The 24,151-nt window shown below is 40.4% G+C and overlaps 1 protein-coding gene across 10 annotated transcripts in view; it reads left to right on the top strand.

The window, feature by feature from the left end:
• The window catches only part of PARD3 (par-3 family cell polarity regulator), an 814,686-nt gene that overhangs the window by 750,537 nt on the left and 39,998 nt on the right, over positions 1-24,151 (top strand). For all 10 annotated transcript variants that reach the window (XM_089668705.1, XM_089668703.1, XM_089668701.1 and 7 more), the window contains one exon: positions 22,892-23,012. In XM_089668705.1, coding sequence (XP_089524831.1) covers positions 22,892-23,012 — 121 coding nt within the window. The remainder of the gene's footprint in view (positions 1-22,891; positions 23,013-24,151) is intronic.

Genomic DNA, 24,151 nt, shown 5'->3' with positions numbered 1-24,151 from the left:
CCAGAGGTGTGTGACTGATGCAGGGAAACGCAGACTTCAGATATGTGATAAACAATACAATTTATTAACACTAACCATACAAACATAAACGCAGTGCAATACTAAACATAATACAGTGCAACCAAACCAACCACCCACAGATAACAGTACATACAAGCAAGCGTCGTCAGGCAGGCCGGGTCAATATCAATTGGGCAGGTAGGTACAGGGGGAGCAAGCAGAGAATGGTCGGGGTCACAGGCCAGGTTCAGCAGGTAGCAAGCAGCGTAGTACAAAGGGTCAGGCAGAGGGATGGTCAGAGTCACAAGCCAGGGATCAGAACAGGTAACAAGCAGCGTAGTACAGAGGGTCAGGCAGAGGGACAGAAACAGGATGCAGGACAGATACAGGGCCCAGGACAAACACAACACCAAGGCAGAGTCTGTGGGTCTGGCCATCCCTTAAATACCCCAGCATCATCAGTTCCAGGTGTTAGCTGGCTGAAAGGTTGAGTCTCTGATTGCTGGGAGCACCCGCTGGCCAGCCCTGGTACTGCAGATCAAAAGGCAGGTGAGTCCCACCATTGCTGGCCAGTCCATTCCTAACAGAACCACTTAAATAATGAATGTAGTGTCTGTCGCGTTCTTATTTGGTCTTCTTTTAATCCAGGCAGTTTTACAGACAATGTAGTTAAATACAGGAACAATGTCTCTCTTCCTAAGGCAGTAGTATGTCCAAGTGCCATCACTTAATGGCATCAAATTGGACTGGTCTGTTAGAGACCAGTACTCCCAGTGTTTCAAGCTATGAGTGAGAAAAAAAAACTGACAAACGTATGGGCAGCTTTAGTTCTAAAAATATTCATTTTTCTCGTTCAACCTCCCAATTCCCCCCATACACACATTCGCTGATTCTTTGTATTCTGACAGTGGATAGGGTTCCCCACCATCAGAAAACTTTGATCAGCATTGCAGTCTATAGCCTGCAATGCTGTTCAAGCAGATAAAACCTGACAGGGCAGCTGTACAGACGTCGATCAGTAGGTCCATTTCTGTTCAATTACAGTGGCCATATGTGGATCAAAACTTGGCCGGACTGCTGAACCAGACAAATTTCTCTCCATGTATGCCCAGCTTAAGACGAGCAGTGCTATGTTTTGCACTATGGCTTTGTATCAGCACTATTTAGCAGTGTATAATTATTAAAAAGAAAAAGCAGATGAAAATAAGACTTCATTTCTACTCAATGTATTGTCCAGGGAGCAGGTCAGATTAAGTTTTCTTTTCGTCTGTGTTCCACAAGTGAAATTCCATCTGTTACATTTATGTGGCATGGGACTTCATTATCCACCTTACAAAATATGCAGTTCTCCCCTCCTGTTCATCCTGTAAAGTTCTTCTTAGATGCTCAAACTTTGTGCAGAGGAAAGGATGTATTATTGAGATGTGTTTCTGAATACATTTGCAATGTTACACAGATTCCCACTGCTTCCACTCTCTTGAAGACATGATTTGACATTTCACTATCCAACTACAGAATTAACAGCACAACTCCTTTCCCAGCTCTTCAATAGCTGACCTAGTTGCTTCAAAGCAATGCTTCCTAGCCTCAAGCGTTCCTCTTCTGAGATCCCTGAGGAAGCTTTGTTGCGGAAAATCATAGCAAACTTCTGTTCACAACAGTGTTTTAAGAAGCAACTTTTCATTTCTCATATCCTTGTTCATAAACCCATAAAATAGCACTTAAAGTTGAACTATAGCCTGTGTGTTGGGGATATGTTGTGGGTGTGATGATCCCTGGGGTGAACCATCTTTTAGGCAAAGAGACCTGTTCAGTAGTCGCTTGATGAAGCAGTGGTGCATTTATGCCTGCTATTTACAGGTTATATAAAGGAACTGACCAAAATAAAACAAAACTTCAAAATTGAACCTTGCTGTGTCCAAGCACTAGCTACACATCAGCAATCCCAACTAACAGGCTGAACAAGCATAACGCTTGTCAGCATCAACATTTTTTTTTTTATATATATTCCCAACCTTAGCTCTAGCAGATATCTCCAGGCTACAGGGCACCCGCTGTTTGTCTTCCCTGACACTGAGAAATTCTGGCCAGGACTTTCCCTGGCTCTTTACATTACTTCCTGCCATTCATTTTATTTTGTACAAAGGTCAAAGTAAAACCATAGTATAAATGAAATGTTCCATCAATGCTTCGGTGTCATGATAACATATAATGTTACATACCCCTAAAATTTAGGCATAATAATAATGGAACATCATATTGGTACTATTTCTTTCAGCCAAAATTGCCGCGTTTCACTTGACTATCACAATCTTCATCAAGGGGTAGTTGAAAACATTTCTTTTATGCCATGGTTTTTACATTGACTTTTTTGTACAAAAATCAAACAAATTAGTTTTTATAACATGCTATTGGTCATTGCTGCAAGAAAGTCCCATGGGAGAATTGTTTCTTGTCTTTAGCATTTTGGGACGTAGCAGCACCTTGGCTTGAGAGTGATTCCCCTGTTCTTTAGTATATGATTTCCTGCTATGAAACAAAATCATTACCCTACTTATGACACTCAGTGAAAGTCACAAATTTTAACTGCAGATCTGAAATTCTGCAGAGAATGCTGCTCTGGGATCTGTTTAGGTATTTTGTCACATGATTTTCACTGAAGGCAGAAAATCAGTCAATCGAAGTAGCTGCATTATTGGTCAATTAGTGGCCAGTGGTGGTGCTTTCAATTATTAACTGATTACTGATATCTTCAGTGAGGAAGCCATAAAGCTGAACATCAGCCTTAACGTTTTTCCCCACTAATGTAGAAAGTCCTCTTCTGCATGGGAACTGACTAATCTCATTAACTTGCATCTCCACAATGTAGACCTTTAAAACTGCAGCAGCTATCTTGAGCCTGCCTTCATTTCCCTTTCTAAATTACTTCAGTCAATACTCCATCCCCTTTCTTGCTGATTTGTACTATCATTGCCTTTCTCTCATGGGTATTCGCTTTCTCTGCCATCAAATTTTCCTGAGCATTGTATGAAAGAACACACCTCTGGCTTCCTTTTTAGAAGTTTTTGCTCAAGCAGTAGATCAGCAGATTACACAGCTTAAGTCTTCAGCACCCAGTGGCCAGCAGGGAAGAGCATGAACATCTAAAGGGATGCCAAGGATGTGTTCTTTCATATAATGTTTTAGATATAGATGTACTGAAAATGTCTGATGATCTTGCCTGACATGCAGTGTCAATGTCGCTTCCTATGAGCTGAACAGAAAGCAAAATTATTGTATCTTTGTTCTGTAAAGTACTAACCCCATCACCAGCTTGTAATAGAGCGTGAACAAAGGCAAACATGTTTGAAGCTAATAAGCATAGCCACCCTGGGACAGGAAGTGTGGGATTTGTAGTATTCCCATGTGAAAATAAAGGAAAAACAAAACTAAGGCCCCTTTCACATCTGTCCTCTAATCTGTCCACTAATCCGTCCACTACTGAGCAGAGCGGACAGACAACATGTTCATGTCCACGTTGTTTATACAGCATGGACACAGCCCCGCTCTGTTGTATGGGCGGTTGGGTGTAAACGGCAGTCCGTATACACCCGCCTGCACACTGATCTGATCTTCCTAGAGCAATGTTTCTCAACCCTTTTTCAGTCAAGGCACCCTTTAACATTTTGCAAATTCTCAAAGCACCCCATTCTAAAATGTCAAAAATTATTCTAATAGTTTTATATAACGCAGCAACATCCACACATGGAGGACTCCCAACGTTAGAGGGGATTGATTCTTCCAAAGCAAATACACTTCTGCACACTGGTACTGACTAGTATTTCAATGTTCCTCTTCTCCCTCAGCTAATGTGACCCCAGTGCTCATGGAGAGGGGCAAACAAGGATGCTGTGCAGGGGCCCGACATCCTCCTTATCAACTAATGATGTCATTGGTTGTTAGGATGCTGGCAGGTTGTAAAAGTGCACAATGAAAACCTGTGGCTTTGTGTAACTAAAAGGCAGGCTTGATCCACCCGCTGGCTTGTATACAATTTTTGGGCAGTTTTTATGCATTTTTCCAATGCACCCCTAAAAAAAGCCTGAAGGCACCCCTGTGTATCTGGGCACCCTGGGTGTGAAAGCCTGGCCTAGACGGAGGAAAAGGGATCCCCTTCTGGGTTTTGTTTTGTTTTTTTTTTCCTTTACCGGGGTGGGTAGGGTTAGAGGTAGTTGGGTGTAAATGGACACAATTCCGTTTACACCCGCTGGTCTATTCGCTCAGATCCGCCTAAAGAACTGACAGTGGACCTGGTTGAATCACCTGTGTGAAAGGGGCCTAATGCAGCCGCCACAACCAAAAACCTTAAAAGAGCAGTGCGTGACAGACAGCCCAGAAGTCTCAAAGAACTGGAAGACTTTTGTAAGGAAGAATGGGCAAAGATACCTCAAACAAGAATTGAAAGACTCTTGGCTGGCTACAAAAAGCGTTTTCAAGCTGTGATACTTGCCAAAGGGGGCAGTACAAGATATTAACTCTGCAGGGTGCCCAAACTTTTGCAGACGCCATTTTTTTGTTTTCTGTTATTTTGAAAGTGTAAATGATGGAAATAAAATCTAACTTTTGTTGACATATTATAAGAATGTCTAATCTGTAATTTGATGCCTTTTGGAGATTTTTCCATCTTTCCTTGGCTTCTTTATGCACATTAATACAAATTTTTAGCTGGGGTGCCCAAACTTTCGATCCCCACTGTTTTACTTTTTTGTTTATAAATGACATACATTATCTTGTGCTTCCATGAACTGTAGTTTCTTTCCCCTAAGGGCAGCCATGACAGTGCAGATCCATTTTTCTTCTAGTGTTCAGAGTGGCAGTGCGGCTTACTGAAGCAGTGTAGCCTAGCAACCACTCTATTAATATTTCCTTTGTGCATAGGGGCCTAGCTCACTACAGCAGCCAAAGGGTTGTCACCCACCACATGGCATGAGGCACATGCATAGTAGTCTGTATATAATAAAACCTGTGTAACAGTAAACATATGCATCTACCATGTTCACTTTTCCCATCATAGAACATGCTCACAGCACCCTCCACAGTTGTAATTTTCCAGCATGCATTATAGGATCATCTGAAAATCATGGCGTGCATAGCAGGCGTAAGGAATTTTCAAAGTGAAAACTAGGGACAATCCGTGAAACTCAGGGACAGTTGCCATCTGTGCTTTACTCAGCTTGTACTATTAATGGGCGAGTTTTCGGTGATGCTTGACGAGTCCCTTTTAAGCTGTTGTGAGTGATGGGAGCTCACTGGCTGTTTTCTGATACAGTCCATTACACATGTAAACCAATAATAGCGGCTTGTCTACACTGATCATTTTCCTACAGGCTTTTTAGTACAATCATTGATCCTTAGAACTAATTGAAAAAGGTAATTGAAACATGGTCAGAGCCTTGCCTTGTGTGGCCATGTGTTGCCATTAACACAGGGCCAACCCCATGACCTGCTCTGCTCCCCGGAGAGGGCTGTACAGTGTGATCCTAGAATATTCTCTCGTAAAGCCTTTGGAAAGACAAAATCTTCCCTTTAAGTAAGCACTGGGGAACCAGAAGGGAATAAACAAAAAAAGAAGGACCTGGGAGCTATATTTATCATATACACCTTCTGTCAATGCTGGCAAACATCCTAAAACATAGCACGTCAATATTTAATGAAGGAAGCTTCTTCATTAGTGGAGGATGTTAATAATTTACTGAATGATGTAGTGCCTGGTGAGGTTTTGACATTGGCATTCAGCAATACATCGGTATTTTGTACAAAAGCCTCTGCCATGGGCCTTTCCTCGCACGGCTCCAATTGCGGCATTGTTCCAGGGTAAATGACATTCTCATGCTACCTGTGAACTCCGATAAAACTCCCCAGCTGCCAATTTTTCTTTTTTTTGTGAGTCATGCTGTGAAAATCCAAGCACGCCACTTTCATTTATCTGCTGTATTTTAAATGATTTATGCAGAGAGGTTGAGGTGCGCCATTAATCTGACCATTTCACACTCCGCAGCTGAGCTGTTGCACCCCTCTTGCCAAAAGTTGCAAGTTATGCGTCAAGGCTGGATAGATCTGTCTTTCTATTTTGTCTCCTGCCATTGTATGTAATTCTTCATGTGCTGAATGAAGGATTTAAAGTTCATTTATTGTGTTGGCCTTTCCTCTTTTTGTATAAAAGGCAATGCCTGCTAAAGCAAGGGTAAAGTGTTTTTCATAGTTATATAGGTGTGAAACTTTTTTTTTTTTTTTAACCACTTGCCCTCCGGAAGATTTACTCCCCTTCCCGAACAGGCCAGTTCTTGCTATACGGCAATGCGCTACTTTAACTGACAATTGTGCGGTCATGCAACGCTGTACACAAAATTTATATCTTTTTTTTCAGACAAATAGAGCTGTCTTTTGGTGGTATTTGATCACCACTGTTTTTTTTTTTTAATTTTTTGCTATAAACAAAAAAAAAGAAAATTTTGAAAAAAAAATATATGTTTTACATTTTGCTATAAAACATATCCCATAAAAATATCCCATAAAATGTTTTCTGCTACATGCCTTTACTTAAAAAAGCTCAATAAGTATATATCAATTGGTTTGCCTGAAGATTATAGCGTCCACAAATGATATGTATGCTAGATTTTTTATTTTTTTTGTAATACTAATAATGGCGGTGATTAGGGACTTATAGCAGGACTGTGATAGTATAGCGGGCATTCTGACACTGGCTAACTGCCACTAACATGTCCAGTAACACCAATACAGTGATCAGTGCTAATAAAATGCACTGACACTGTACTTATGGGCAGAAAGGGGTTAACATCTGGAGCAATCAAAGGGTTAAGTATGTGCCTAACTATATGCAATGTGTTGACTGTGTGCTGTTTTAATAGGGGAAGAGATGGCACATCCCCACTGTCAGTGAGAGATTTATGTTGTTTACCAGCACTGATCTCTCTCCTGTCACTAGCTCTGACAATTGAGAGATCCCAGCTGTGAATCATTGGCCAGGACTTGCTGATTGGCATGTCAGAGAGCCAATGGCAGAGTGCGTAGGTGGGCGCGCACGCGTACCCCTTTCCCGGAAAAGCAAAATCACGTATATATACACATGATTTTGCACAGCCAGCAATAAAGCTACAGTGCGCGGTCAGCAAGCATTTATACTGGAAGAGTGAAAATATTTGTCACAGTGCCCGGCCTGGTGTTAGGTTTCACTATTACCCTGCACTGGATATCATTGGGTTTGATTTACTAAAGGCAAATAGACTGTGCACTTTGCAAATCCAGTTGCTCCAGATCTTGGCAAATGAGGTGAAGCTTCACTCTGCAAAAAATGTCCAATCACATGCAAGGAAAACAACAAAAAACTGTATATTTGCTTGTACATGATTGGTTAATGGAAGTCAGCAGAGCTTCCCCTCATTTACTAAGCTCTGGAGCAATTGTACTTGTAAAGTGTACAGTCTGTTTGCCTTTAGAAAATCAACCCCATTGTATTTGGTTGTTGAATTACATGGAAGATATCAGGATTTGCTTTCTTTCAGCTAAGCCATCAAATATGGTAAGGGCAGGTGTCTTGTGACCAACTCCCAGTGGTGCTTCACTAGTCCTGCAAGTAGTATGTAATTACGTTTGGACGATGGACACTGGGAAACAGGTGCCTATTGACCCCTGCAGGGCAAACATACATTAGTGTGATTACAAGAGCCCACATTTACATTTATAATGAATTGCTTTCCTTTTTTCTGCTTTTATTTTCTTTTTCCTTCCATTTTTTTTCTTTTACCTTTTCCTTTCCACTTTTATTTCCCACTACTTTTCTCTTTCCATTTACTTTCTCTCTTCCTTTCCTTTCACATTAAGTTTTCATTTTTATTTACTTTCTTTTCCATTTTTTCTTCTCTTCCAATTCCTTTCTTTTGACATTTTCTTATGCTTTTTCCTTTCCTTTGGCAGTCTCCATTTGTTCCACTTTTTCTTTTACTTTTCCTTCTCTTTCCCCATTTTCTTTCCTTTAAAGCAGCATTAAAACCCAAAACCGAAAATATTGCAACTGAATAATCAGATGTGGTAGCTGCATTAGTTTTCTTTTTTAGGCTTTTTTTCTCGGTTTTCACCTTCTGATCTGGCCCGTAATGCACCTCTTGTATTAGAGTTCCCCCACTCTGGAGCACAGGGGCACTTATGGACCTCAGCATTGTCAGTCTGGGGGAGGGGAGTGTTAGATGTACTGGCAGATTTAAATACACTAATAAATCGAAGCCAAACTCCAGCTAACACTTTTGAGCAGTTGCAGAAAACATTTTTTTTTCCTTTTGGGATAAGAGTTTTGCATAAATTAATAAAAGCTGACCATTGTAAGCATCCTTGTCAGTGGTAAATGGTTTTTCTCAAATCTCTGCTACATCTGCAGACTTTCTGCAGGATCACTGTGTGAAAATAAAGGAAAGAGGGTCAAAAGAAGAAAACTAATGGAAGAATTGGTAAACGGCAATATAATAAATGTTTGCTTTTGGGTTTAATATGGCTTTAATTTTTTTTTTTTGTTTCCTTTTTTTCTTTTCACTTTCCTTGTTGCTTACTTTTCCCATTTAATTTTTTCTGTCTCCTTTTGTTTTCTTCCCTTTCTTTGTAAGCACAGAGGATTGAGCTAGCCAGGCCTGAAATACACGTGACTTAGCAATTGGTATTCCCAGCAAAAAGGCACTAAAAATTGCAAAATGCCCTTGATATAATACATCTGTCTGGATGGAAAATACAAGACTTGGGTATTTAAGCACATAATTTACAGTGTCGACTCAAGTTTATCGTTAGTACATTGCTCTGATTAGCATGGTCTGTACATTGCTCTGATTAGCATGGTCTGTGCTGGGACAGTGGTTAGCACTACCTTTTACCCAGTGGCCAAATGTAAATGTGTAGGGGAGTCAGACCTTTAGAACTCTTGTCATTGTTTCCCACCTTGCCTTCCCCCATTGAGTTGTAATTGTGTTCAGCACCAAAAATGATTACAGAAGATTATACCTTATTGAAGACAATCTCAGTATCCACTTAAATAAAAGCACGCAGTGGGTAAAATGTAGTGTGTCTAGCTTTGCAATTACATACCTTGTTATACCTCATTTTAAAGTGCCTAAATTGCATTTTGTCCCCCACATCTCTGCTTCCTCGAATACAGATTCATTTTTTTTTACCCTCACAGCAAGCAATGAAAATATCCGGCAGTTTTTTGTTTTTATTTTAAGATTTTTTTTTGTGTTTTGCACTCCGGGTAAAGCAGCCTGTGTCATCCCTGTTTGGTTTGCCAGAGAAAATTCACACAAAATTGTTGTGCTCTTGCACCCCCTGCAAAGAGGACTCCTACAGAAACCAAAATTGGCACTTTTCTCTACAGCGTGCTCCCACTGAGCCATTATTGTCAGTAAGGTAGCCTATCTGTTCGGCAATTTTAGGGTTAGGCAGACTTGTTTGTGATTGCACATAATGTCAGCCTCACGTAAAGCTACTTTGGAAAATCAATTTCTGGATTTAAAATTGTGTACACGCTTGATGGGGAATTAGACTGGAAGATGACAGGGGAAAATGCTTTTTAATATAGCCGAGGACAGTATGCAGACCTTACAGGGGAACATTGAGGGGCATATTGAAATTTGAAGTCCTTCCACAATTTGATCTGGCTTTCTAAAACACAGTGGTTCTCAACTCCAGGCCTCTAAAAAAAAAAATCAGTTTTTCAGTTGTTTTTACCGATATTAGTGGCAAAGCTACAAGGGTGATTTTAAGCACCTGCCCTCCTAACGATTTACCCCCTTTCTGACCAGGCCATTTTTTTGCGATACGGTGCTGCATTACTTTAAATAACAGTTGCACGGTCATGCAACGCTGCACCCTAATGAAATTTGTTCTTTTTTTTTCTCCAAAAATAGAGCTTTCTTTCGGTGGTATTTGATTGCCTGTGCATTTTTTATTTTTTGCGTTATAAACAAAAAAAGACTGACAATTTTGAAAAACAATATTTTTTACTTTTTGCTATAAAACACGTCCAGTAAAAAAAATTTTTAAAAATCAAATGTCTTCATAAATTTAGGCCAAAATGCATTCTGCTATATGTCTTTGTTAAACAAAAATCCCAATAATTGTATATTAATTGGTTTACGTGAAAGTTATAGCGTCTACAAATGGCAGTATAGATACTGGAATTTTTTTTTATGTATATACTAGTAATGGCGGTGATCAGTGACTTATAGCGGGACTGCAGAACTGCTGTGGGCATTGTGACACTGGGGGGGGGGGGAAACTAACTGCCACTGACATCCCAATTACACTAATACAGTTGTCAGTGTAAATAAGAAGCACAAACACTTCGCTAATGACGCTGGGCAGGAAGGGGTTAACATCTTGGGCGATCAAATTGTTAACTGTGTGCTGTTTTACTGTGTTGTCTGTGTGTGATTTGTATTGCTTTGCTATGCAGAACAATACAAAGTAACGTGCTAGAATTGACAGGGGAGAGCATATAGACCTCTCCTGTCAGTGTTCCTCAGCGATCACCTAGTGCCGCCGAGGAATCTCTAGCCAGGAATTGGTGACCGACAGCTGAAGCTGCCAATGGCGGGCATGCACCCCCCTACCTGGAAATACAAAATTTTATATATATATATGATTTGCGCATCCCTGCCATCCTGTAACAGTAGTCCTGCTATAGGGCGGTCGGGAAGTGGTTACGGTATATGTAAAGCCTTTGCTTGTAAAATAACCCATTCAGATTAAAACAGAAATGAAAGGCAAAACATTTGTGTATAGATATATAAAAAAAAGAAGTTATAAATACCCTCTGTCATCTACATATAGAACTCAGGGAGCTGGAGGAGGAGAAGCCGTAGTGCAATGACTTTCCTTGTGAATTGCTGTGCAGGGGGGGTCATCGTCAGCACAAGCCTGATCATTGGAGGAGAGCACACCGAAATTACAAGTGAATGGATGGAGGGGGCGGGGCTGGGCTGTCAGCACAAGTCTGATCATTGGAGGAGAGCAGGCTGAGTTCTTAACCCAGCTAGAGAACTGACCACGCTGTGCTTTCATGCCTAGTGTAGTCAGTTTTTAATAGGTATGCAGAACGACTGGCAGGAACACCAGGGATTTCACACAAAGGAAACAATACAAAGAGAGCAGGATACATTTTCATACAAGTGCATGATACAACATCAAGAATATGAAATCTTGGGTTTACATTCTCTTTAATACCTTGCTATTCAGAGCTGTAAAGTGTATAGCTGGGCAAAAAAAATGTACTTCTGCTTTTCCAAAAACCTTGTTAGCTCCTAACTTCTTATTTGAGCTGACGTCGCTGCCTCTACTGTCCTTAAATCACAAGCAGTGTTGTTATACCTGCCTGGGATCGCTCCTTCTAAACTACAGAACACTCATGTAATGGAGATGAAGATAAGCGGAGGTGATCTATAGGACAGAAGGAGAGTCCAAAATCAGACTCCCTTCTGCATAGAAACCAATCAGCTTCTAACTTCAGCTTGTTCAATGAAGCGTTGGCAATGAAACCTGGAAGCTGATTGGTTTCTATGCAGAAGGGAGTCTGATTTTGGACTCTCCAGCTTTAGTAAATAAACCCCAAGATGTCAGCGCTGACAATACTGCTTGGGATTTCAGTGTTGTCCAGACAGGAGGTTAGGGCCACACTGGGATTCATACAGGTCATCATATGTTTTGTGACCCACAACAAAATGATAGGTGCTGCTCAAGGCTCCACCAGGTCCTCTTGCATGACAGACTGCTAGGGGTGCCAACAAGGACAGAGCTCATCCCAGCTCAAGACATCCAGTAGGGAAAGGAAGCCTTAAAAGTCACACATAACAGCAAAACATTGTGTGGAGGTCTATGACAGCCTCAGCCCGAGCTCCAACCAAGCCACGCCCCAATGTGTTTCACTCCACCCCCAAAGCGTAAGCATGGGGGTCATGATTGGAAAGGACCATGAAAGGACTTCCTTTCTCTACTAGATATTTTTTGTTCTTGTAGTGTTATCAAAGGGCATAGCATGGGGAAATGTGCATGTATTGCAGTGCTGTGCTGAATAGTTTGTTTTTCCCAGGCATACATTTTAATAATGGCAGTAACCTTGTTAGCCTTGAGTTACACTGGAGATTTTTAGTGCTTAATCTTGCTACTAAATTTGCAAACAATAAATCGCTAGGATTTCTGATTGATAGTTAATCAAATGGGACACATGGCTACTTGTGGAAGAAGATCCATGTTACATGTAGTAGCATCTTGTGTAGTTCAATTGCACATGGTTAGCCCATTGTGCATTCACATGAGCCTTCTGATACTATATCCTGCGTGTCTTGCTTGTTCTATAGGAAACCATTTGTATTATCTGTTTAGTGATAAATTGCTACTCCTAGCTATTACAGGATTGGTTCACCTTTTGTAACATGTTACATCCATCTATAGGGTGTAACATGTCACTGTGTTCCAGTCTCCACACCCCTTGATCCCTCACTGTGACAGTAGGTGAAGGATCATCCCCCAACCTGCTGTCAATGTCAATGTAAAAACAATGTGGCTGTGCAGGGATCTGTGACAGACAGCTTGCAGTTCTCAATGAACTACAAGGGTGCTGATAATCGCTGTCGTATTTCATTGATTCTTCCTGCAATTCATTAATTGAGTGTCTGAAGGACCCTGCCATTGTAGCTGTGATCCATTGATGGGTGGGTGCACTGCTCTACAGGCTGCAGTGTGAAAAAGGTGAAATTCTTCTTTAATCCTTAGTCATTTTAGTAGTAAAAAAAACTACTAAAAACCTCCTATGTACACCAGCCAGCAAGTGGTTAAATCTCTGTCGCCATTAGACACAAATAAAGTGTCTTTGATATTTGGTTTGTTTCAGAATTTGTACACCAGGCATGTCAGTCGCATGTGGAAAGAAGAATAAAGCAACCGAATGCATGTGCTCCTGCTCTGGACAGTGGACTCCACAATGTCAATATCCCCACATGAGTAAGAAAGGAATGCAAGCCTTGCTGCCCTCGACGGACCAGGGAAATCCAAAGAGAACTGTATAGAAGAAACAAAAAGAGGGCGCACAGGCCTGGTGCATTACCTTAACAATGGGATTTATTTATAAATTGTAAAATACAAGAGAAATAAAATCAGATCAAAATGAAAAGCATGTCGCAAGGGATGCAAAGTGGTCCAGGAACCCCTCAAAGTGGTCTGGTGGAGGACTGTGAACCTCTGGATAGCTGGTGAATGATGCGTTTCAAGGTTGTACCTCTTCCTCAGAGCCAATAAGACTGTCCAGAGGTTCACAGTCCCCCACCAGTCCACCTTCAGGGGTTCCTGGACCACTTTGCATCCCTTGCGTCATGCTTTTCATTTTGATCTGATTTTATTTCTCTTGTGAGTATTTTACAATTTATAAATAAATCTCATTGTTAAGGTAATGCACTAGGCCTGTGCGCCCTCTTTTTGTTTCTTATATACATGTCAGACTCGTGTATTTTGGGCTGCTGGTAGCCCTCAAACTCCAATTTACCTTGATAAGATCTACAATAGCCACAGAGATGTCGCCTCATTTGCATTGTCTGTACTGGCATGTCCGAACCCCACAGCCCCCCAATATCAGAGATCAGTTGCCTTCAGGTACATACTCCCTTTTTGAGGTGACAGGTGCACAGCTTTAACCAATTGCATTATCCTCCTGGTATATGGCAGGGGCCATGAGAGTTGTAAGTGGGCCCCTAGACAGTCACTGGGTCCTAAGCTCTTGCCTACGTTCCTTTTGTAGATAATCTGGCTCTGATCTGCAGGAGTAGTGCAGATTTGATGCGTTGCCTTCGATCCAGCTATGCCTTTTCCCTTCACTTCTGCGATGTCATGATTGGTGCACAAAGCTACCACCACACACCTCAGAGAAGACGTATGACCTGTCACTTCAGTCCTCTATGAGACCGATAGTCAGCAACCTCTGAAGCTCAGTGCCTGACAGCTCTCTCAAGCTACTGGGTATTTTTCCCCAAGTCCAAAAAATATTCCAGCACATTATGTTATACTCTTCATTATTATCTAAATTTATAGGGGTAAACATTGTAACCAGATGACTAAATCCCCTTCTCCACTCAATGTTATAAACCATCTTTATGTTTTAACATTAAACAATTTGGTTTGGCTTTCATGGTAATTAAAAAAAAAAATTATGATGGCAATCTTCTTCTTCAAAGAACCTGCATAGACAAATAATAAAACACATTTAAGATGCTGACTTATTACCATTATTATCATATCAATAATCATATTTGTATTCACATCTTAGTTCCAGATAACGACACCACTTACACTTGGTCTGATTAAATTAATTTGAAGGGGAGGAATCATATTTTATTTAGTTAAATTAATTGCCGGCTGTGACAGAATGTTTGCACTCCGTTCTATTCCCAGTTCATGAGAAGGTAAAATAATATATTTTCAGCCAATTCAATTAAATTGGACATGGGGAGATTCTTACTTTTTTTTTTGTAATGCAGTATCTCCTGCGGTAAGCTAGTCAGTAGCAGTATTATATTTTAGGTATTAAATATATTTATCACATCACTTATGTCATAAGAGATCTTCTTTTTTTAATATTCCTCCTTTAAGGCCTCATGTACACTGCTGCTCCTAAACATGCATTCAATAGCTTTTGGCGTTTTGCTGCCAAAGCCCCTGAACTCATCTCAATAAAAGCCTATGTGTCCATACACATAGACTTTTATCAGAGTTTAACAGCAGCAGAGTTTAGGGGCAGTGTACCGTCCCTCCCTGAACGCAGAAGAATCGCATTCGAGAGAAGGTTTTGGCCCCAAAAAAGTAAAACGCTTGTAAATGTGTTACTAAACCCAGGACCCTGCATTCACTATATCACAGTACACAGAACATGGAAGTGCAATTATTGTAGTAAATATAAACTGCTAAATACCTTTTCTCATCAGCAGTTAGATCTGTCTTTTGACTTCTATCAGTGTCCAGCAGAGCACTGGTTACAGCCAGTAGGAGGAGTTTTATTTCTGCTCTAGAAGGATGCAGAACCCCTGACCTCTGTCTGGACAGTGCTAATTGGCCCTGTGCTGATCACATGCACCCTCCCAAGAAAAAATACCTCTCTAGCAATACACACTAAACTGAGCATGTGCAGAATGGCTATGGATTCAGTCTGTCTTAGGAGATAAGACGTGGACATTTGAACAAGAGGAGGGGCAGAGAAGAAAGGATCAAACAATGCAGAGGATTGACTCCTTAGGTTCCACAGTGAGTATAACAAGCATGTTGTACTTCATATACAGACTGATTTTACTGTTGAGGGTTTAGTAACACTTTAAGCACTAGCTGCCATTAGCGTTTGGATGTTTATTCATTTCAGTGGCAAGTACTCTGAGCAATGAAATTAATAAACACCCAAACATTAAACGTGATACCACATTTACACACATTTTTGCCACATTTAGCGTTTTTCTGCTGCTAGTAGACAAACGTTCCAGTTTACATGGAGCCTTACACTGTAAGCATTCTGTCTTTAGTTTTCGGGACAGGAAAGGAAAACATAGATAACAAATAGTAACACATAGATCTCTCTAATAAGCCTGCTATGTATAAGTGATATGTTTTAAATGGTGCATTCATGGCTGATAAATCATTTTTCTAACTTACAATTTATTTGCATATCTTACATCTCACCAATATATGAGTTTAATTACAAAATAACCTAAAGAACAATGACAAAATGCCTAAACTTTCCATGGGGATATGTATTCACAACAGGAGGAATCTATAGCATCCCATCAGTGCAAAACAGCATTCATGGAGTTTGAATTTTGTTCTGCAAACCAAATGAGCATGCATTAAAATTTAATTCTAATTTCTCGTTTAAATTTAACTAATATTACAGTTTGAGTGCTATGCAGTTGCACAGTAAGCCCATGAATGCACCATTTCGAACATATCACTTATGCATAGCAGGCGTATTAGAGAGATCTTACTAGTGGGGACACATACGCACACTGATGGAGTTGTACTGCATGCACTACTTTTAAAAAACACACTGCAACTGGCTCACACTGCGGTACCATGCGATCTAGAGCAGGCAAATGCACTGCTTGCGATGTTTTTCGGAATCTGTTGACAACCGCAGCAGATAGCACACCTATTGCTTTTGGAATGTGATGCGGGAAACCCTCGTTGCATGCATGTTTCCCGCACCACATTCCAAATGCACTAGATGTGCGCTATCTGCTGCGGTTGTCAACAGATTCCGAACAACATCGCAGACAATGCATTTGCCTGCTCTAGATCGCACGGTACCGTTGCAGTGCTTTTTTTTAAAGTAATGCATGTAGTAAAACCCATCAGATTTTTTTCCAGTGTGAATGGGGCACTTAAAGAATTACATCATCCCTAAGCCCCCCCCCCCATCTTAGCTGTAGGCTACTCAGATGTTTCCTTTCTCTACAACTAAGATTTCTTCAGCACAGACCACACGTGGACACATAAGCCCCCTTAGACTTGAATGGGGAGTAATGAGAATCTCCATCCACCTCATTCAAGTCTGAGGACTTGCTGGACAGGTGGAACCAAGGCAAAAATAGGATTTCCTAGCAGAGGAAGTGAACAATATAGTGGCTCTGGCACTGCGATGCAGAGGTCAGAAATCTGGGGTGGGGGAGATAGAGATATAGCTTGGGGGGCAAGAGTGGGTGGGGCCTGGATAGTGTTCATTTTGATATACCTGTTCTTTAACACTTCCAAACCTAAACTAAAAAAGAACATTTTATACCATGTTAATAATGTAACAAGGCAACATTTTAAAGGCACGCTGTTATAAGTCTGTCAGTACTTTTGCAGATTTTTTTTGCCTTCCCATGCATGCAGTTGTTTTGGGTTTTCTCATATGCCATTTTTTTTTTTGGCTCCGAGAATGAGCATGACATTGTTTTGTGAACTGATAAGTAATTTTAAACTTACAACTTATTAGCATATCTTACATCTCACTAATATATGAGTTTAATTACAAAATAACCTGAAGAACAATGACAGAATGCCTGAACTTTCCGTGGGGATATTTATTCACAACAGGAGGAATCTGTAGCATCCCATCAGTGCAAAACAACATTCATGGAGTTTGAATTTTGTTCTGCAAACCAAATGAGCATGCATTAAAATTTAATACTAATTTCTCGTTTAAATTTAACTAATATTACAGTTTGAGTGCTATGCAGTTGCACAGTAAGCCCATGAATGCACCATTTCGAACATATCACTTATACATAGCAGGCTTATTAGAGAGATCTATGTGTTGCTTTATTGGAATAAACCTTTGTTTTTATGTTGTTTTCCACTTTTATCCACTTTATTATCGCACTCAAAGACTCACAATTACTAGCCTGAAAGCTGTACTACAGAAAGATGTAAAAGAAATGATACAGACCTGTATTTATTAATGCAAGCAGTGAAACTACCTTCATTTGACCTAGTGTACGCCTCTTACAATTTCTGCACAGCAAAGCTCAGTGCCGGGGCAGGGAGAAGCAGCACAAGGAGCAAGTCAGTTGTGTTGCAGTGTAAGGAGCATTCTGATAAGACCATCAGACTGCTGCGTTTTTTCATTGTTCAGTCAAAAGCTGGGAGAGGAATAAGATCCAGAAGTATTAACTGTAGCAGAAAAAAAATTGGGTCTCTGTTGGCAGAGCTGTTTGGCAGAGCTACATAAATCTCTAAATTGGATGGGCAGAAATACAAATGCCAGGGGGTCAGCTTTGGGCCCCATGTACACACAAGCCACCCATGTCAAACACAGGGGAAGTTATCTTGTAAGTATAAAAAAAAACTTTCATGCTTCCCAGATCACTTTTTCCCGCATTTAGATATTCCTGGATTTAGCAAGTAAAATCAGGCTAAATGGTCGTGGGACACAGACATTTCTATTTTGTGTGAAAGTGGTTGTAAACCCTCACATATAACCAGTGAAGTGACTGCTCTCAGGTGATACACAGGGATGAAACAGATACTTATACATATGTTGTACCTGTTTATCTGCAGTCTTCTCTTTATCCGTCACTGAGCTTGCAAAGCTTGATTGTTCAGAACAAAGGGAAGAGCTGAAATTACACACTGCAGAGCTCAGTGAGGAGAGTTCTGAGAGGTGATTGAAGGGAAGAGACACCCCCCCCCCTTTCAAAAAGGAACAGAGCTGAGGCTGTCAATCACATGCTGTATGATGGAGCTCCCTCCCTTGTCACCACTTTCTCTTGGTGTCAGGAAAACTTGTCAGAGATTACTCATGCAGATAACAGAGAAATGAAGCAGCAGGCAGAATTGACACTTTGCTCTTAATTGACACAAGTACACACTATGCAGGGATATGTTTTGTTCCTATTTCATATCTGAGGTTTACAACCACTTTACCACAACTGGACCAAATGCCCCTAGGGTACATTCAACTATAGCAAGCATTTCCACACTTCCAAATGCATGTACAAATTGGCTCCAAATGCACCTGGATGCCTGTATGTTAATTCCTGTGGACACGGGGATCCAAAGGGCAATTGTCTTCTGTCTGTTTGAGAAACTGCATGAAGAACATGAACTAGTGAGCAATTTTTTAATGGAATGTTTGACTGAACTTTGAATACTCAAGTCAACATTGTTTTTTTTTTCCTAAACATCCATTGATAGGTTTACATACATGAGGTGTCAGAAGAAGATTCAGAGCATTGAATGGATTGCATATTATATACAGCAAGTAATAGACTTCTTCCAGTTGGGTGGATAACAGGTTCTATCACCACAATGGAATACTTTGCATATATTATAGGCTAATCAGTGCAGTGACCTGATATCCAGAGCACTGATGGAAGATGGAATTCTTTCAATCAAAGGCTGCTAGTATAGGGCAATGCATTCTATTGAAGTTCAATTTATCCTACAATATGTGGATGTATTATATGTAATAAGCACGTGTCATTCTGAAATCTTCCTGTCTTGGAGATTGCAAGAATAATACATTTATCAGATGTCGGCCTTGGATAACAAGATACTGTAAAGCACAGCTACCGGTAAAAGCCAGAGTGTATCTAAAGACAAAACTTTGTTTTGGGTAGATATAAAAGGTTAGCAACTGGTGACCATTTGTCCCCAGGTCTGAAATGGAGGGAAGATTGGGTTTTCAATAGAACTAGGATGAAAACTTGCAATGGTTAAAGTTGTTGTGGTGACAACTAAGAGAGGATTTCCCATTTTTTGAAGAGACTTCCTTTGCTTCCTGTTGTGTCTACAAGATGGGAAGTCAAGGGAAATCTCCCAACAGAACACAAATTCTAACATACAAAAACATGGCAGTGGTTTTACACTTTCCAATACTTATTTTTATCAATGCAAAAAGCATAAGATATACTTTAACTGTGGTTAAAGCCCAACTCCATGCCGAGTTCTTGGCAGGTAAACCCCCTTTTATTTCTTAAGGCCCCCCAACGTTATGCTATGTTTTTATTTTATACCTGCCTTTTTTCTGATGTCTCTTGTCCATTAACATAACACGTAGGGTCCTCATTGGTCTACTCCTGGCCATGACTGGTCTTCAATGATGCAGAGAGCAGCACTGACCTGATGACATCAACCCTACTCTCCATGTTAAGAGTAAAGGGTGCCGTAGTGACACCTACTCTGTGTGTTCTGCATGCTTCGCCTGCCTTAAGTCTTTCATGGCTGGGCATTACTCAACCCGAAAGACTGAAGGCATCTTGTGGCAGAAAATAGGTACTGTGGGGGGACAGTTCCAGATGTAAGGTAGGTATTGCAGCCCCAGTTTTTTAGATTATATTTCATACAGTTGGTGTCATTTATCAAAGTATATGTCTTGTCTGACAGTGTTCCCTCGTAGAATTATTGAAACTTTTAATCTATGGTTCCAAGTGAAAGGAAGAGGCTGATTTAACAGTGTAGGACAACTAAATTTTTATTTCAGATAGTTAAGAAGAGGATACTAAACATAAAATAAAGTGCAGCGCTAAACATATATAGATAATGACATGTATTCAATCAGTTCGATCAATAAAAAGTCCTCCTCAATTAGGTGACAGAGATTAGGTGCTCAAGTATGCAGGTGACTTAGGTATTCAGGTGACTTGGTTGAGGTATCCGTGCACGAAAGTGATAAAGCAATGCGCACTCACCAGACCCGCATAAAATATGCGCCTTTGTGTATAAATGATCCAGATGTCATCCGATACTGGGTGGTCCTCCCTCAGCTGTGTATGAGGCTGATGATCCTCTCCACTTAGGGGTCCCCCTGGTGTTGGACGTTAAAGGATCTGGTCTGGGTCCCTCCGGTGTATCCAGGAGCAGGTCTGCAAATTAGAGTGCTCCCCCTCCTTGCTGTTCCTTCACATGTGTGTTTCTCTGTGCTCACCTATATCTAGGTGAGCACAGGTGAGCACAGAGAAACACACATGTGAAGGAACAGCAAGGAGGGGGAGCACTCTAATTTGCAGACCTGCTCCTGGATACACCGGAGGGACCCAGACCAGATCCTTTAACGTCCAACACCAGGGGGACCCCTAAGTGGAGAGGATCATCAGCCTCATACACAGCTGAGGGAGGACCACCCAGTATCGGATGACATCTGGATCATTTATACACAAAGGCGCATATTTTATGCGGGTCTGGTGAGTGCGCATTGCTTTATCACTTTCGTGCACGGATACCTCAACCAAGTCACCTGAATACCTAAGTCACCTGCATACTTGAGCACCTAATCTCTGTCACCTAATTGAGGAGGACTTTTTATTGATCGAACTGATTGAATACATGTCATTATCTATATATGTTTAGCGCTGCACTTTATTTTATGTTTAGTAAGGTCTTCTAGGGGTTATTGGTACCTCATTCGTGCATAGCAGCTTTACAATTGTTTAGTACTAAGGCGCTTCTCTCCAATCACTTTCAGTTAAGAAGAGGAGCTTTGTTTTTTTGGGTGGGTTTTTTAGCGATTTGACATGATTTTGATGTTTCTCCTTCAGATACTTCAAAGTATAGCTAGTGATGGCTGCCTGACGTTTTAAAAAGAAAAGTCATCATCAGGTCATCTTTTCTGCTGGATGTGACATTAACATTGTTTATCTTGTGGCCATGTTCATTGATGTTAGAAAGAAAGTTCTATTTTATATATATATATATATATATATATATATATATATGACCGTATTGTAAAGAAACACAGGAAGAACAGTCTGACAGCTCTTAAACTTGAATTAAAATGTCAGTGGGAGAATAAAGGCTCATGTGCAATGGGCATCGGATGCAGACACTCGTCAAGTGCAGTATGCTTGCAAATGTTTCCTGAGTTGCTTCGATTTTCCTGTAAGTTGCTGTGATTTGCTTTTGCAGTCCTGACTTGTATTGGGAAGAAATTCTCAGTCTTGCTTTAAACCTTTTAAATTAATATTTAAATTATTCCTTTTTTCCTTTTATATGCAGTTTAAACAAAATATCTCAAGTTTCATATGATGGGTGTACAGCAGTGATGCTCCATTCAAATGCAGTAGTCAATAAAGGCGTAGATGACAGCATCTCATTGATTAGTGAAAATAAACCGAATGTACTGGCAGACCACTTCATTGGTCATAAAGTAGCCATCTCTATAACCCAAACGCATAAGTAGCTTTTAAGCCATATCATGCAGCTTTCATCTTTTAATGTGTATTTAAAACTCTGCCCTGATCATTAAGAGCTGTTAATTTAACTGTATTTATGCAGCTGCCAAGTGATGGTTTGGGGTTAAAGAGTTAGTCCAACCAAAGTGTATGTTTTAGCTTTTGGCAGTGGTGTAGAGTGAGAATATAATGGGAGATGGACAGAATTTAATGGAGGTACACTGGTGGAGGGATGGAGTCTGACCATTAGACTTAACATTTCTAAATACATAGCAAGAGTAGTAAATACAGCCCTCCAACTTTAAAGTACATGTAACACCAAATGTATTTATAGTTTTGAATAGTAGTGGTGGATTATAACCCCTTTCAGGTTTATATTGCTGACTATGCAACATTTTTAGTTGTCAATTTAACAGAAATAAGGGGGAAATCCTCCATTGGGGCACTTGTTTAAGAGACAACTGGATTTCATATCACTCTAGTTGTTTGTACAGGACAAGAGGTAAAGGTTAATTTTTTTAAAAAAAGATTTTTGGGAAAACAATGGAAACAAGTCATCCTTTAGATCATGGGTGTCAAACTGGCGTCCCTCCCGCTGTTGCCAAACTACAAGTCCCATGAGGCATTGCAAGAATTACAGTTGGAAGAATGACTCCCAAAGGCAGAGGCATGATGGAGGGCCGTCATTTTGACACCCCTGCTTTAGATATACTATATTGTACTTACTGTGTTGTTAAGTTTAGAATTTGGCATTGCTTTGTTGTGCAATAGCTGTTCCAGCTAATTCATCAGCCAGTCAGGCAAGCCTGATTAAGCTCAGTCCAGGAGAAGATTATGAGTTTATGGGTTCTCAGCACCTTCTGTACACAAACCAAAGATCTATTGGGGTAAGAATCACTTGGGTTCTCCCAAAATTAAACCTGTGCCATGCGTAGCTGCTAGCTGCATCAACAGGCTTGCTTAGCTGAGACAAGTGTGCCTTTTTTATGCCCAATTTGTTACGAAGAATGGACATTCGGCAGTCAGATCATTGTCAGATGACTATCATCCTGTCTATAGATACCTTATATCCTGTTTAGTTTGTGCTGATATCTATTTGTAGACATTTTAAAGTTGTGTACTAATGTTAACAAGCTATACTGCAGCAGAGCTCAAATTAGATTTTTCTGTTTCAGTAATCGATCAACTCCAAGCAACCATGACCGAATACAGCGCCTTCGACAAGAATTCCAGCAGGCCCGGCATGAGGACGATGTCGATGAGCGCAGGCGTACTTACAGCTTTGAACAACCGTGGGTGAGTGTTCAGAAACCATCCAATGTCTTATGCTAGTTTATCTATCAGATTGACAACACATTAGCGTTACTACTTAAAGCACCAGAGCACCAACTTTATGACCTTTCAACTTATGTCCCTGTCCTCACAGCATGTGTCCATTATGGATAATTTAATTTCATATCGAACTTCACCATCTGGACGCTTATTTACGCAATATCATATTTCTTTGTGTCTTGCCGTAGCAAATTGTGTTTATTTTACTAAGTGGCAAATTCAAAAGTCCCAGATCTGTGAGCGCAAGACTTATGAGGAATTCAAATGGCTCGAAACAAAAGCGGTAGTACTTCCAAGTATCGTACGTTATATATTTATCTCAGCTGTTCCTTAATTACAGGCCCATTTTTTTCCCCTTTTGTTTATCTGCAGTAAACAACTGTGGATTTAGATTCAGCACTCCAGACAAAACATTTGCTTTTCTTTAAATAGACATTTGCAGTATTGTTAAAGCCTTTGCCGTAATTATGGTTGTTGTGTGCCTATAGGCAGGGCATATAATGGTAGATTAGGCTTTTTTACACCTGATCTGCAGATTATTTCCTCTTATATATCCTGAAAACAATTTCGCTATCTAAGTTATAATGATTGCTTGTCTTGCATCCAGGAATATCAATGAAGGAGTACAAGCAGTACTTTTTTTTTCATCATGCTAACATCTCATCCCAAGGTTACAGAAAAGTATATTTATACTTCATGAACAATAGGAACTATACAATATTTATACATAAACATGTAGTGTATAGAGGGAGAAAGTGTTCATTTGGCCTCTCAGCACTTGTGCAGGTCTTGCGTTTTCTGGTGATTTGCGGCATTGTTGCTTTACTGCTTGCTGAGTCACTGACCAGGAACAAATACTGTATGTTTAGCCTAAGGGGCATATTTAAAATGTAGTGAATGTCACTTTTACCAGGCATTCACTGATGGTGAATGAATCACAAATTTAAAACACATGCACCAGAATGTTTTACCTGCAGTAAAGGTCAGATTATCGGTTTTATAAGCATACCCTTCAGGGGTCTGACACCTGATGAACACTTGCTTATTCCAGGTAAGTGGCTAAGCAGGTTTTGAAGGAAGGATAGAAATGGCAGCCCAGGAGC

The sequence above is a fragment of the Staurois parvus genome, unplaced genomic scaffold (assembly GCF_062004578.1).
Source record: "Staurois parvus isolate SC_StPar_1 unplaced genomic scaffold, SC_StPar_1.0 ptg000061l, whole genome shotgun sequence".
NCBI classification, from domain to species: Eukaryota; Metazoa; Chordata; class Amphibia; order Anura; family Ranidae; genus Staurois; species Staurois parvus.
The sequence above is the reverse complement of the archived record's forward strand: the minus strand, read 5'-3'. Positions and strand labels throughout refer to the sequence as shown.